A 16,157-nucleotide genomic window follows, 5' to 3' on the forward strand; every position below is an offset into this window, starting at 1 on the left:
CTCCCGCTTTCTAGGCCCGAGCGGCCTGCCGCGTCCGTGCCCCCTCCCTCGGCGGCCCCGGGTAACGTTAGCGAGTGGCGGGGCTGCTCTGCCCCATCACAGGGAGTTATCAAAAGAGAGAATGTAATATGCAGTAGCTGTGTAAGCCCAGAGTTCATTCAGGGTCACAAATGTAGCTTATACATGTTAAAACAAGGCCCTTTGAACGATGTGTTAGAATGTTCCATCCTTGTTTTGCAGATAAACTTTAAATGACTTGGTAAGCCATTGGCGCATAGAAAGGCTCTGCTGTAAGAGGTAAAATTGTGGTATATAGATAGTGAAGGTTTCTTAGCTGAGCACTAAGCTAATGCATTAGAAAAGGTTGCTTTTTTAAAGTATATTTTGTAGTGACAGAGCTTATTGCATTTCTCCATAGTGTAGGCTATAGAAAAGACAAACTTTCGTGACTCACAAGTCTCACAAAGTTGTTTTTTGAATAAAGTAGCTTAAAATAAAACATCTTAAAATAGAAGTTATTCTAAAATCAGTCTGAACCTTTTGCAGAACAGGGACATTGCAAGCAGCCAGATGATCCAGTTTATAAAAATCTAGACTTAGGCAACCATGAAAAAAGCAGGTAATCTTCAAATAGTTACTAACTTTCATGAAGGAAGCTGGAGTTTCTAGCTCTGCGAGGAACAATGTTAATAATGAAAACACAAGACTGATATTTGACAGTGTGAAAAATCCTCGTTTTATCTGAAGGCTAATTTGCCAATTTTGGGCTACTTTTCCTATGCCAGCATTTTGGAAAAGGATGATTAGCTTACAGTTCCTCTTTCTACACAAGGCTGACATTTTAATACCGTATTTTCCGGTGTATAAGGCGACTGGGCGTATAAGACGACCCCCTAATTTTCTAGTTAAAACATAGGTTTTCGCCTATACTTGCCGTATAAGACTACCCCCCTTAAGAGGCCAACCAGCAGCACCCCAGCTGCTCTGCCCCAGGGTCCACAACAAAAGCCTGACAGACATAGGCAGACAAATGGTGAGTGCAAGGAAACAATGAGACCGTATTGCTCAGCTTGCCAGGTAGGAGCATCAGTACACCAATAGCCTCACCATTGTCTTTTTCTTTTGGTGGGTGTTTATGGGAGCTCCTCCCAAACTTAAGGGGCGGCATTGGAGAAACACAAAGGTGCGTACCTGAAAAATGTATAATGGAGAGCCATCTTATGTTTGGTATGATACAGAGGGGAGAGCTGTGGGAACAGGGCCAGGCCTAGGTTTTTTTACCAAGGGCTAAGAACATTTTTGGTCCCCCTGGCTAGCCAGCAGAGCAAAAAACCCAACCAAGTGCAAAAAAAAAACAAACAAAAAAAAACCCAACCAAACTCCCTATAACAATGCACAGCTGGGTGCGGAGTGTTGCGGCACCTGAAGAAGTTGGCATCCAGAGAGGTCACCCTGCTCTTATAACCCTTGGGATTCAAATAAACAGAATGAGAAAATGATCTTTTAAGTAGCTTGCCAATTGGATATAAGCTGGCCAAAGATTGCATTTGTCAGGAAGAAGGATGTTGTAGTAATCAAGGCGCAAAATGATGAGAGCCTAGATGAGACTTCTTATACATGGATGGATAGGAAAAGTTGCATCTGAGAGTTATGTAGAAAGAAACAGCAGGATTAAGATCTAATCTGAACACGAAGCCTAGAAGAGGCTCAGATCAAAGCCACCATTCTGCCTGGGTGACAAGCAGATTGGTGGCTTCCATAGTAATCAAAATAGGAGGTAGAGGAGAGGGCTTGGACATGAAAGATTAAGGGCTTATTTTAGAGGTACTGAGTTGAGCTGGTGGCTAGACAGCTACAAAGAGGTCCCAGAGGGATGCTGGAGTAGATGCATGATTTGATATAAGAAATGGTAGAGAAATTTTGGAATAGTCCAAGAACACAAGGTAGTTCAATTCCCAGTGTTTTGCATGGCTGCCATAGGAAACTGGGGTCTTCTGTCACACCCATGTTGTACTATCTCAGCAGGATACTACTGCTAGAGGATCTATGTGGTCAAATATAGACACATAACTATGGCAGTTCTTTAGTCAGATGAGAGGTTTTATGAACATTAAGAATGGCCATACTATGTCAGACCAAAGGCCCATATAGCTGAGTATCCTGTCTTCTGACAGTCGCCAATGCCAGGTCCTTTAGAAGGAATTGACAGAAGAGGTAATCGATAGAGATGTAAAAATGTGGTTAAAAATGTGAGTGTGCAACTGCTAAAAATTATAGGCTCTGCAGCACTTGTACCTATGCAATCGCTATCATGAAGCATCCCCAGGTGCAGGGCCTGGTATTACTGTGTTCCATTGTATCAGAGGGGTAGCTGTGTTAGTCTGCAAAAGCCACAAGGAGTCCTGTGGCACCTTATAGACTAACAGATGTATTGGAGCACAAACTTTTGTGGGCAAAGACCCACTTTGTCCGATGCATGTAGTGGAAATTTCCAGAGGCAGGTATAAATATGCAGGCCAGAATAAGACTAGAGAGAACCACATTAATTCAGTCAGGGAGAATGAGGCCCACTTCTAGCAGCTGATGTGGAGGTGTGAACACCCTTTCTTGCTCAAGAAAAATCCTCTTGCGCAATGCTGTTCTTCCTGAAAAGTAATAGGTGTAACAGTCTTGTGCAAGACGGTTTTTCTTGCGCGAGAAGGGTCAGTGTAGATGCTCCTTCTTGCACAAGAGCCTCTTCTGAAAAAAATGGTGGCTCATTAGGTATGCAAATGAGGCTCAGCGATATTCCATGCTTAGCCTCATTTGCATATTACTTGTGCAAGAAGCCGTGAGTGTAGACCTAGCCCAAGAGAGGAGAAACTGCTTTTGTACTTGGCTAGCCATTCAGTGTCTTTATTTAATCCTAAACTGATGGTGTCAAACTTGCAGATGAACTGTAGCTCAGCAGTTTCTCTTTGAAGTCTGGTCTTGACGTTTTTTTTGCTGCAGGATGGCTACCTTTAAATCTGCTACTGTGTGTCCAGAGAGATTGAAGTGTTCTCCTACAGGTTTTTGTATATTGCCATTCCGAATATCTGATTTGTGTCCATTTATTCTTTTACGTAGGGACTGTCCAGTTTGAACGATGTATGTAGCAGAGGGGCATTGCTGGCACATGGTGGCGTAATATTATCTATCAACCTCATGAAGAAACTTGCACAAGTACAGATCATCCTTTCTCTCCAAATGCAAATGGACGTCCATCATACCAAATGGACTGAAGGTGAAAAATCCATTGCAATCAACATACTGCACAAACTACGGTGAGATTATGCCATATACTATCAAAGAAACTGAGGAACCACCTGATCAGCATCCTGTACAGCAAAATGAAAAACGTCAAAAAAGAGCTCTCCAATCTGAAGACTTTCATAAAACACCAACCTTCCATACAAACTTCCACACAGCTGGACTTTACTAAAATAAGACAGAAGATCTACATTAAACACTTCACTTCTCTACAGAGGAAAAAGGACTGTAAGCTGTCTAAAATCCTACCTGCCACATGAGGCCACAACAGTGGTACCCCTAACTCACTCAGCAATATCATCAATCTAACTACACACTCAGGCTGGCAGAAGAGTCTGTCCTATCTTGGGGACTCTCTTTTTGCTGCACTACCCCCACAAACATGATACAGTTCTGCAGTGATTTGGAAACCTACTTTCGCTATCTCCTACTCAAAGAATACTTTCAACACAACACTGAACAGTGCACTGACACAGATACCCTTCCCCCAACAGCCAAGAAGGAAAAACTCCACATGGACTCCTCCTGAGGATTGAAATGACAGTCTGGACCTATACATAGAATGCTTCTGCCGATGTGCACAGGTAGAAATTGTGGAAAAACAGCATCACTTGCCTCATAACCTCAGGCGTGTAGAATGCAATGACATCCACAGCCTTAGAAACAACACAGAAGAACATGAGAATGGCCATACAGGGTCAGACCAAAGGTCCGTCTAGCCCAGTAGCCTGTCTGCCGACAGTGGCCAGCACCAGATGCCCCGGAGGGGGTGGACCGAAGACAATGATCAAGCGATTTGTCTCGTGCCATCCGTCTCCAGCCTCTGACAAACAGAGGCCAGGGACCCATTCCTACCCCCTGGCTAATAGCCTTTTATGGACCTAGCCTCCATGAATTTATCTAGCTTCTCTTTAAACTGTTATAGTCCTAGCCTTCACAGCCTCCTCTGGCAAGGAGTTCTACAGGTTGACTATGCACTATGTGAAGAACTTTTGCTTATTAATTTTAAAACTTGCTACCCATAAAAACTCTGACATTATGATCAAAGAAGCCGATAAAGGAGGTGCTGTGCTGTTGTCATCATGAACAGGTCTGACTACCAAAAGGAGGCTGCCAGACAATTCTCCAATACCAAATTCTAAAGGCCACTTTCCTCAGATCCCAGTGAGAAATACACTAAAACTGCACCATCTGCTCAGGACACTCCCTACACAAGCACAGGAACAAATCAACACATCCTTAGAGCCCCGACCAGGGTTATTCTGTCTACCAAAGATCCACAAACCTGGAAATCCTGGATGCCCCATCATCTCGGGCATTGGCACTCTCACTGAAGGACTGTCTGGATATGTGGACTCTCTATTCAGACCCTATGCCACCAGCACTCCCAGCTATCTCCATGACACCACTGATTTCCTGAGAACTACAATGCATTGGTGATCTTCCAGAAAACACCATCCTAGCCACCATGGATGTAGAGGCTCTCTACACAAACATCCTACACATAGATGGAATACAAGCTGTCAGGAACAGTATCTCTGATGCCACAGCACAACTGGTGGCTAAGCTCTGTGACTTTATTTTCACACTCAACTATTTCAGATTCGGTGACAATATATACCTCCAAACCAGTGGCACCACTATGGGCACCCACATGGCCCCACAATATGCCATCATTTTTATGGCTGACCTGGAACAACGCTTCCTCAGCTCTCTTCCACTAATGCCCCTTCTCTACCTACGCTACATTGATGACATCTTCATCATCTGGACCCATGGGAAGGAAACTATGGAAGAATTCCACCACGATTTCAACAGCTTCCACCCCACCATCAATCTCAGCCTAGACCAGTCTACACAAGAGAACCACTTCCTGGACACCATGGCGCAAATAAGCGATGGTCACATAAACACCACTCTATACTGGAAACCTACCAACCGCTATGCCTACCTTCATGCCTACATTCCATCCCAGACACACCACACTATCCATTGTCTATAGTCAAGCACTAAGGCATCTGCTCCAACCCTTCAGACAGACCAACACCTACAAGATCTCCACCAAGTATTCTTGAAACTACGATACCCGCACAAGGAAGTGAGGGAACAAATTAAGAGCCAGACATGTACTCAGAAGCCTCCTACTACAAGACAAGCCCAAGAAAGAAACCAACAACACCACTGGCCATCACCTACAGTCTTCAGCTAAAACCTCTCCAACGCATCCTCATTGATCTACAACCCATCCTGGACAATGATCTCTCGCTTTTACAGGTATTGGAAGGCAGGCCACTCCTTGCCTGCAGACAACCTGCCAACCTGAAGCAAATTCTCACCAGCAACTATACACCGCACCACAGTAACTCTAATTCGGGAACCAATCCCTGCAACAAACCTCGTGCCAACTGTGCCCTCATATCTACACCAGCAACACCATCGCAGGACCTACCCAGATCAGTCACGCCATCACTGGTTGATTCACCTGCACATCTACCAATATAATATACACCATTATGTGCCAGGAATGCCCCTCTGCTACATACATCATCCACACTGAACAGTCCCTCCATAAAAGAATAAATGGACACAAATCAGCTATTCAGAATGGCAATATACAAAAACCTGTAGAACACTTCAATCTCCCTGGACACACAGTAGCAGATTTAAAGGTAGCCATCCTGCAGCAAAAAAAAGTCAAGACCAGACTTCAAAGAGAAACTGCTGAGCTACAGTTCATCTGCAAATTTGACACCATCAGTTTAGGATTAAATAAAGACACTGAATGGCTAACCAAGTACAAAAGCAGTTTCTCGTCTCTTGGTGTTCACACCTCCACATGAGATGCTAGAAGTGGGCCTCAACCTCCCTGACTGAATTAATGTGGTTATCTCGAGCCTTATTCTGGCCTGCATATTTATACCTGCCTCTGGAAATTTCCACTATGTGCATCTGACCAAGTGGGTCTTTGCCCAGGAAAGCTTATGCTCCAACACATCTGTTAGTCTATAAGGTGCAACAGGACTCCTTGTCGCTTTTGTGTTCCATTGATTATCCTCATTTCACCAAGTTTCTGTGATGCTTATTTTATAGGCGCTTCAGAGGGGTAGTCAAGTTTAATCTGTAACTGGAAAAACTAAAAAACAACATAGTCTAGCAGCACCTTTAAAGACTAACAAAACATGTAACTGGTATGAGCTTTCGTGGGCATAACCCACTACTTCAGATGACTGGAGTATTAAAAGTCTAAATCCAAGAATAAATAAGGGAAGGTCGGAAAAGGGGGGGGGAGAAATAGATTGTTCAAGTTACAAGAGGCTGATAAGCACAATTTTTGCCTTAAGTACCCATTGGTTGGTTGGTTAAGCCATTAGGATGTGGAAGGTAGTATATTAGCCAGCCAATGCCTTTATTCATTCTCTCTGATAGGAACCAAGTTCCAACCCTTCCCTGTGTTTTTGGCTTGTAGAATTGGCCTGAAACAGAGTGACTTTGAGATCCATTAATGAGTGCCTGGGCAGGTTAAAGTGTTCTCCAAGTGGTTTTTGTTTGTTGCCTTTTTGGATATCTGATTTGTGTCCATTAATTCTTTCCCATAGACTGTCCAGTTTGGCCAATATACATGGGGGAGGAGCATTGCTGGCATTTGATAGCATAGATCACATTAGTGGATGTGCAGTTAAATGTGCTCCTGATGTAGTGGCTGATGTGGTTGGCTCCAGTGATGAAATTGCTCGTGTAGATGTGTGGGCAGAGTTGGCACCAGGGCTGATTGCAGGGGTGGGTTCTTGGATGATTATGATGGAGATGTGCTGCGTGGTTACTGGAAAGAATTTGTTTGAGGTTAGGGGTTATCTGTAGGCAAGGATTGGCCTTTCCAAGGCCTGTGAGTGAGGGATCATTTTCCAGGATAGGTGGTAAATAGTTGATAATGCGTTGGAGGGGTTTAATTTGTGGACTATAGGTAATGACAAGTGGAATTCTGTTTTCTCTTCTTGGCCTGTGTGGAAGTGTTTGTCTGAGTACTGTTCTGGCTCTGATCTATTTTTTCATTTCTCCGGGTGGGTATTTCAGTGTTACAAATGATCTATATAGATCTTCACCTATCTAATTGTTTAGACTTAAAACATTAGTATAAAAGCTCTTTAAAAAGTGTCACTTTTTAGCCAACTGCCATTAAATGAAGAGGTTGCCGTGTGTGTGTGTGTGGTGGGGGGGTGTATTTAATTTTGGTTAGTGTTAGATACAGTCTGGCATTCACTATATAAATTGTTTTGTTTGGCACTATTTAGAACATTCCAGATCTCTAAACTGGTTCCACAATCAAGTGCTTGTTTAACTGTAGCATCTCTGGCAGACATTGCTGGGGATTAGGTTTGGTTTTTATTTTTTTAAATTAAGGCATGTAAATTAGAATGCTGATTTTCAGTGAGTTTCAACCCAGCCATCTCTTCTGTGCATTTTTTTATAGGTACACCTGCATGAGTGGTGCTGTGCATTAATACTTGTGCATAAGACTCCTTTTCATACTGTTATATCATGTGCTCTTGCCTCTAATAATTTGATCCACACAAAGTGTTTTTTATTAAATAGCAGTTTTGACCTTAAAAAAATTGTTCTGAAAATCTGAGTTCTGCCGCTTTTTGTTCTGCCGCTTTTTGTAATACTAATTAAGCTTTACTTTCTGATTCTTATCCTTGCAAGATTTCAGAGTTGAAAGCTTAACAGCAACAAAAGCCTCACTTAGAAAGTTTCTTTTTAATTGGCCTCAATTGAATTGACTCTAGTATGCAGATCCCTCATCTGTACAGAGCTGCATTGACTTCAGTGGGGCCTGGAATGAAAACCAGTTACAAGAGTGAGTATTTGTAAATCACAGAAAGCTGCCTTCACATGGAACAGTTGCTTGTGGAATGCTCTTCTTCTCAGCCAGCTCTACCTGTTCTGTCAGAGCTGGTATATCTGCTTCCAAGTACTGGTCCAGCTTCAGCTGTATAGAACAGTGAAGGAAGCATGTGCCCCCTCCTCTCCTTCCGCCCCCTCCTTCCCCCCCAAAAAATCTGCTAGTTAATACCTGGCGTCAGGGAATTAACCCTGCTGATGAACTACTTCTCCTCTTCTCCCCCCCCCCCCCCCCTTGTATTGTATATTATTTTTGACGCCCTTCTTGTATTGTCCCAGACACAACAATTGAATCAGAAATGGAGATCCATGTGATGATCAATCAGTTTGCCACACTCACTGGTTCGGAAATCAACAAAAACTGACTCAGGGTACATCTACAGTTGCTCCCTAGTTCGAACTAGGGATGCAAATATAGGTGACCGAAATTGCTAATGAAGTGGGGATTTAAATATCCCGTGCTTTATTAGCATGATCTCGCTGGTGCGTTACTCTGCTCAAGAGCTGTTTCGAAAGTGAAAATGCACACTGGGAAGCGTTGGTTTGAACTAATGTTACTCTTTTTTTGAGGAGTAACGTTAGTTTGAACCAAGGGGTTTCGTTTGAACTAATGCGTCCCGGCGCGCACTTTCACTTTCAAAACAGCTGTTGAGCAGAGTAACGTGCCGACGAGACCATGCTAATGAAGCGCAGGCTATTTAAATCCCCGCTTCATTAGCAATGTCAGTTGCCTACATTTGCATCCCTAGTTCGAACTAGGGAGCAACTGTAGATGTACCCCCAGAGACCTCTTTTTGGTGCCTCTTGGTTAGCTGTATCTATAAACCATGTACCAAAGTACATGCAAACAAATAAAATAAGCACTGTTTGTGGTGGGAAAAAGTTTCAAAACCGTTCTCTTGCTACTAACAATAGCTTCCCCTAGGGTAAACAAGGCTAAGTGCCCTAGTGTAGATGGACTGATTGATAGCTACCACATGTGTTGTAAGCTCTGAGTGATCTAATTCATATAACTGGGCCTAAAATAGTAGTGACTGCCTATACTAGCAGAGATGGAGCAAAACAGGTACAAAAAATGAAACTTTTTTTGAAAATGTTAGTGTAGATCATGCTGTGCAGTGAATAGGCTTGATTTTTAAGAGTTGCTTAAGCTGACACCCCAACTATCTGGAGAAACTGCCCTATTTTTATAGATCCCATGATTAGTAACGAAGTATTGCTGCCTTTTGCCTATCATGTTCTAAAGGGATCTTGCTGTCATCCTCAAATCTGGAATTGACAAAAGAGCTCTTTTGGCCTCTAGCTTCCCCTTAGCCCTCTTGTTGCACTGCTGATGCCAACACTATTTCTCTTTAGTAGATAAAATGTGTGTGACTTCCACAAAACACATTTTGGGGAGTTCCAAAGGGTCTGTGCCATCTGTCACTGGGACACTGTATGGTTAGGAGGCTTTGAAAGGAGAACTCAAGTTTGATCATTAGCATGTCTGTGATTGTCACATCTTTATATGCAATTTTAATTCTTTTATGTATTTAGCTTTTAAAATATTTTGTTTGTTCAAATGAATATCAGGAGATTGTCCAAACACCTGTCTTGTTGCCACGTAACACCACTTTTGAGTTGCAGTACAAAAGTACTTTGAAAGCTGTTCTCCTGTAACTAGTCTTGTTATATACTCATAACTTCACAGATAACATTTAATTATTAATTTTCATTTACATTCTGCAGGTTATCAATGTAATTTGTTTGCACCTAGCAGTAGATCAAATGAATAATGTAGCTTTCTGTATTTTAAGAACTTATTTACAGGCTTTTGTATCTTGTATGTTGAAAAATAACAATGGGTTCTTTAGAATTTAGTATTTTGTAGTACTGCCTATGGTATGATACTTTTTGACGTACATAGGACTGAAGAATGCAGGCTTAGTGACACATGAAAGTCAGACATTTTGGTCATAACTGTACACATTTGTATTGTGTCTAGTGTGCAGGTAATGCTGGGTTAATACTGAACAGGGATTTTATTCTTTAAGGAAGAGAAAATAGTACACTAAAATTATACACATTAATGTTCAGGTATAATCCTTTGTAAGAGAACCAATTTAAGAACAAAGACACCCTTACTGAGTTCTGCAGAAATATAATACTGTGCTTCCTGGGTTTCTGAGTCACACTAATAGGCCTTACCAATGCTGCCTGGAATTGGGATTTTGTTGTATATGTGATGCCTAGGGCAATTTCTTTAGCTTGCGTTTAACAGGCAGTCAGGCTAGTCACTGAACAGGAAAGCGGAGAAACAACAAATAAACTAGTAGCACCTTAAAGACTAACATTTACTACTAGTTTAATACTAACATTTGCTATTAGTCTATCTGTTTAAGTTTTTCCTGTTACAGACTAACTCTGCTACTACTCTGAAGGAAAGTGAAGGTTTACGCTCTATTTAAAATTGTTACTTCTCAAAGTGCCCATTGATTAGAAGTACCTTGGAGGCATTCTGACTTTGCACTGCAGTTAAATGTTGGCATATTGAGGACCTGTGCACTACGTCTGTGCCCAACATTCTATAGCTATGTGGATTTAAGATGATCTCACATAAATTATTTATTTCTCTTAAGGAAAAGTCTGTTTAGTTGCATCATACTGCATAAGAAATGAGTCTAAAGCAACAGTCCAATTTCTTTGTAATCTAGCAACTGACTAGCCACAAATGTTAGTTTTATTGTGTTGGCACTTATCATAATGAATTAATGCGGATGTCTCCTGATTGCACTCTGCCAGGCATAGCAGTGATGCATTTTTCCTGGAAATCCTAAAGGTCATGGTTCCAAAATACAGCCCTAAACCCATAGCTTTTTCAAGTGAGTGTTCTTAAAATAGAGGCAAACCCATAAAACAGTGTTTAGTGTGTTAGATGTGTGCTTTTCTTACCTTCGGCATGTGCTATAGAATCACATTTTTATTGTTCTTAGATCTTTCTTGCAAAATCCTGTTTAATGATCTGAAGCTGAAAAAAAAATCTTTTGCATTTCTCTCATTTAGCAGGCTTCAACTACAGAAGTACAAATTGGACCCATGAGACTGACACAAGATCCTGTACAGGTAGGACTTTGTTTCAATGTGGTGCTACTGTAAATTCTGTGAGGAGGTGTGAAGGAATTAAAGCTCAATCCAGGAGTAACTCTTAAAGTTATTGCTGTGTAGAAAGAAATAGAATAGAATGCACATCAGTATTGTTAAATTACATGTCTCCTTGAAGCAATGTTGAAGCTCAACAGTATGTACAATAGCATGGTGCAGGCAGTATCTAGCAAGAGTATTATAAGGCTTTGAGTAACTTTTCTTCCATTTGAAATGCAACTATAGACTAGGCAAATTCTCCAGGGGAAAAAAATCTGTCTCTTTGCTTGATAGTAAAGAAGGTTTGAGTGGGAAAGGCAGCATAAATTCTGCTGCTGAAAGTTTTTTCAGGGGCTGGAAAGTAGGGTCTTTCTGTTCTTGGAGCCAAAACCACATAAGCAGATTTGGAGCTAGATATCTGAAACCAATTCCTGCAAAATGTAGGGAAGGTTTAGACTTGAGCATTTCCAATTTTTGGCTACCTTGAGGAAGAAAATATGAATTATAAAGTTTTTAACATGGTGATTTTCATTTCTCAGCATTTTATAGAGGTAAGAAACCATTCTGTCTAGCTAGTATCTTTATTACCAATAATGCTGCTTTTATAGGAGACAAGCAAAGACCAGAATCCTGAAAACTGTTACACTTCGTGATTGTCCTGAAACTTACTGTGCCCATATGTTAAATGAAGTACCTGAAGTTTGAGGAAAGCCGTTACATTCTGCTAACGTCTCATAACATGTAAAAAACCCGCTCTTATTTATCCAACCAGGAAAGAATAATTCATAACTTTTATGGGCAAATAAACTTCCTTGCTTTTTGTACCTGTTGCAGCATTAAACCAACAGTTCTCATGGGTAACATGTTGGAGTACCTGGCTAGATAGCTATAGAAAGTTCCTCACTAGTAAAAGTTGCTCAGGCAGGAACTAGCAGTTTAATTGAAATGGCAATTGTGCATTGTGACCATAATGTGTTCAGGACTGAACAACAGTGTCAGAATGAACGTAATGAACTTTTTGATCACTTTGGAGAGCTCGTTTCTTCAAGTAAGCAATTTCTTTGGCTCACCTACAAGCTTGGGAAGAAACCAAAGCATGTGAAAGCACTCAGAGCCCTGGTCTACACTAGGGCATTATTTTGAAATAACCCCCTTTTGGTCGAATTTATAAGTAGTGTGTCCACGTTACCAAGCCTGTTGTTTTGAAATAATGGGCCGCGTATTTAGAAATCTGTACTCCTGCTTTTCCCAGGGAGTAATTCTAATTCCAAAATAGTTATTTCCAAATAGAAGTATTGTGGACATTCTGGTACCACTATTTCAAAATGACTACTCCCCAGAATAATTTGAACAAATTACTGCCCATTGCTTCCTGGGGCTCTAAGTTGAGGTAATGCGTCCACTTTAATGGAGCCTCCCTCAGATTAATTTCAAGGCTTCCCCATAGTGGGGACATGCTATTTTGTAAAATTGAGAGTTAAATTGAATTTAGTTATTTCAAAATTTCCTACTGTAGACATGCCCAGAGAGGCCACTAAAATAGAATCATTTCTGTCACTAGTTTCTGTTAACTAGAAACTCTTTTTCTGAGTGTTGCAGAATTTTCAGTCCTGATACAGTGTTGTAAAAGGCTCCATTAGTGAGTTAAAAGGGGCCATTGAGTCACTCCCTTTGCAGGAGAGCAAATAGGGCAAAGTGTTATGGTTGGACAGGTTAAATTACAAGCTATCAAGAGCCCTAGCAATAGTGACTGAACTGTGGCTCCGCATAGAATATTAGAACTGGAAGGGTCCTTGAGAGGCATCAATTCCAGTCTAGGCTTGTGAAGGACTAGTCGACTAGCCGATAAGCAAATGCTTATTGGATAGTTGACTAAATGCTCTCCTCACCCCACCTGCTGCCTCTATGGTGGTGGGGAGGGGGGGGGGAGAAGAGGGGATACTTGAAGCCTGGGGTTCAGCAGGGGAGTCAGCTGACCCTGGGTGCCACACAGCACTTTCTCCTTTGAAGTGTAGCAACGGCCCCTAGGAGGTGCCCTATCGACTAATCGAATAGTCAATGCAAAATGCATCGACTATTTGCTTAGTCAATTACCTGATACTTAACATCCTTAGTTCAGTCCCCTGCCCTCACGGCAGGGCCAAGCACCATCTAGACCATCCCTGATAGATGTCTATCTAACCTGCTCTTAAATATCTCCAGAGATGGAGATTCCACAACCTCTGTAAGTACTTAATTTATTCCTGTGTTTAACCACCCTGACAGTTAGGAAGCTTTTCCTAATGTCCAACCTAAACTTCCCTGCTGCCGTCTAAGCCCATTGTTTCTTGTCCTACCATCAAAGGCCAATTTTTCTCCTTCCTCCTTATGACACCCTATTAGATACTTGAAACATGCTTTCATGTCCCCTTTGTTTTCTTTCCAAACTAAACAATCCCAGTTTTTTCAGTCTTCCCTCACAGCTCATGTTTTCTAGACCTTTAATCATTCTTGTAGTCTTCTCTGAACCCTCTCCAATTTCACCACATTTTTCTTGAAATGTGGCCAGAACGGGACAAAATACTCCAACTGAGGTGTAATCAGCAGAGTAGAGCGGAAGAATGACTTTTTGTGTCTTGCTCACAACACACCTGTTAATGCATCCCAGAATCATGTTTGCTTTTTTTGCAACAGTGTCAAACTATTGACTCCTATTTAGCTTGTGGTGTACTATGACCCCTAGATCCCTTTCTGCAGTACTTCTTCCTAGACAGTCACTTCCCATTCTGTAAGTGTGAAACTGATTGTTCCTTCCTAGATGGAGCACTTTGCATTTGTCCTTATTAAACTTCATCCTATTTGCCTCAGACCATTTCTCCAGTTTGTCCAGATCATTTTGAATTATGACTCTATCCTCCAAAGCAGTTGCAACCCATCCCAGCTTCGTATCATCTGCAGACTTCATAAGCATACTCTCTCTGCCAATACAGCTGCTCCCCGAGTTATGACCACCTCCACTTACGACCATCCGCACTTACGACCAAAGCGGTCGTAAATGCGGATCCAGTTACGAACGGCGATCTGCGCTTACGAACAGTGCAGTCGCCATGTAACTCTATGGGATCCAAGTTACGAACACTTCGAGTGTTGGTCCATAACTTGTTTGTAACTCGGAGTGGCTGTATCTAAATCGTTGATGAAGATATTGAACAGAACCAGTCCCAAAAGGAGACCCTCTGAGAAACTCTACTCAGTGGTGCACAGTGGGCATCCCCAGCCTCCAAGTACATTTAGCCCAGGATGCAGGAGGTCAGCTTGCAAGGATTTAGCTATAGCTGCACTGGGTGTTAGACTCAGCGTAGGAGGCCACTAGAGCCTGTGCATGAAGCAGCTGCAGCCACAAGTCGGAAAGGATGCTCTTCAGCTTGCATGAGCCTCCTGCTTCCCTCGGTGGGACTGGAAACTGACCTGCCGAGCCCAGGGCTGAGTTGGAGCTCAGCTCTGGGAAGGCCTGGCACAAATTAAACACCAGATAGATGTCAAATGTTAGTTCTTGGTTTATAGCTTCTTGGTTTATAACTTGTGCATTTAGGGATCCCAGATGACAGAGAATGTACGTCAAAACTTTACAAGATTTTTACCTGTTAAAACACAGTAACTCTTTTATTCTCACTCTGTAACCCTGCTTCAGTGATACAAGGTTTAGGTCTGTTGTCTCATTTAGCTATACATTTTACACACACAGCTCTGTCAGAATTTTAAATTGCTATGAGAAGCAAAGCATAAACAGTGATGCAAGAAATAAGGCTTTTGTAGAAATGATACAAGAAACAAGCATTTCTATCCTTTATGCATAAGTAATTAAGTACAGGCAGTCCCCGGGTTACGTACAAGATAGGGACAGTAGGTTTGTTCTTAAGTTGAATCTGTATGTAAGTCAGAACTGGCGTCAGCCACTGTTGAAACTGATCAGTTTCAACCGCGGCTGAATCTGGACGCCAGTTCTGACTTACATACAGATTCAACTTAAGAAACCCAGACGTCCCCAAGTCAGCTGCTGCTGAAACTGATCAGCGGCTGATTCCAGGAAGCCTGGGGCAGAGCAACTCTGCCTCTGGCTTCCTGTAGTAAGCGCTGGTCAGTTTCAGCAGCGGCTGACTTGGGGATGCCTGGGGCAGAGTAGCTGGGGTGCTGCTGGGTTGCTCCAGTAGCGCGGCTCCTCGGCACTACTGGACCAACCCGGCAGCACCCCAGCTGCTCTGCCCCAGGCGTCCTGATTCAGCCGCTGCTGAAACTGACCAGCAGCGGCTGAATCAGGACGCCTGGGGCAGAGCAGCTGGGGTGCTGCCGGGTTGGTCCGGAGCAGCGCTGCGGGACCAACCCGGCAGCCCCCAGCTGCTCTACCCCAGGGGTAGGCAAGAAAAGCCTGGTCTGCTGGGGGGGGAGGGGTCACTAGCGGCACCTCCCCCCCCCCCCCCCCCAGCAGACCAGGGGGACAGGAGCAAAGCCGCGGAGCACGCCTGCAGCGGGACAGCCCAAGCGCACCTGGGCTGTCCCGCTGCAGGTGTGCTCCGTGGCTTTGCACCTGTCCCCCTGGTCTGCTGGGGGTCCAGCAAAGCCGCTGGACCCCCCCCCCCCCCCATCAGACCAGTGACACCCGAGCAAAGCTGCCGCCTGGGCGGCTTTGCTCGTTTGCCCGGGAGCAAAGCCGCCCAGGCGGCGGCTTTGCTCGGGTGTCCCTGGTCTGCTGGGGGGGGGTCCAGTGGCTTTTGTGGACCCCCCCTCTCCAGCAGACCAGGGGGACAGGAGCAAAGCCACCCACACCCCCACAGAAGACCAGGGAGACCGGGAGAAGCTTTTCTCGCCCC

At 43.2% G+C, this 16,157-nt stretch overlaps 1 protein-coding gene across 4 annotated transcripts in view; it reads left to right on the forward strand.

Annotated features, from left to right (window-relative positions):
* The window catches only part of PDE8B (phosphodiesterase 8B), a 159,836-nt gene that overhangs the window by 67,382 nt on the left and 76,297 nt on the right, over window positions 1-16,157 (forward strand). For 3 of the 4 annotated variants that reach the window (XM_006119129.4, XM_075932314.1, XM_075932315.1), the window contains exon 2: window positions 11,233-11,292. In XM_006119129.4, coding sequence (XP_006119191.1) covers window positions 11,266-11,292 — 27 coding nt within the window. In that variant the 5' untranslated portion in view covers window positions 11,233-11,265. Of the gene's footprint in view, window positions 1-8,007; window positions 8,147-11,232; window positions 11,293-16,157 lie in introns of those variants that run through there. The other variant, XM_075932316.1, reaches the window with a different exon arrangement.

Source organism: Pelodiscus sinensis, chromosome 6, assembly GCF_049634645.1.
Source record: "Pelodiscus sinensis isolate JC-2024 chromosome 6, ASM4963464v1, whole genome shotgun sequence".
Classification (NCBI taxonomy): domain Eukaryota; kingdom Metazoa; phylum Chordata; order Testudines; family Trionychidae; genus Pelodiscus; species Pelodiscus sinensis.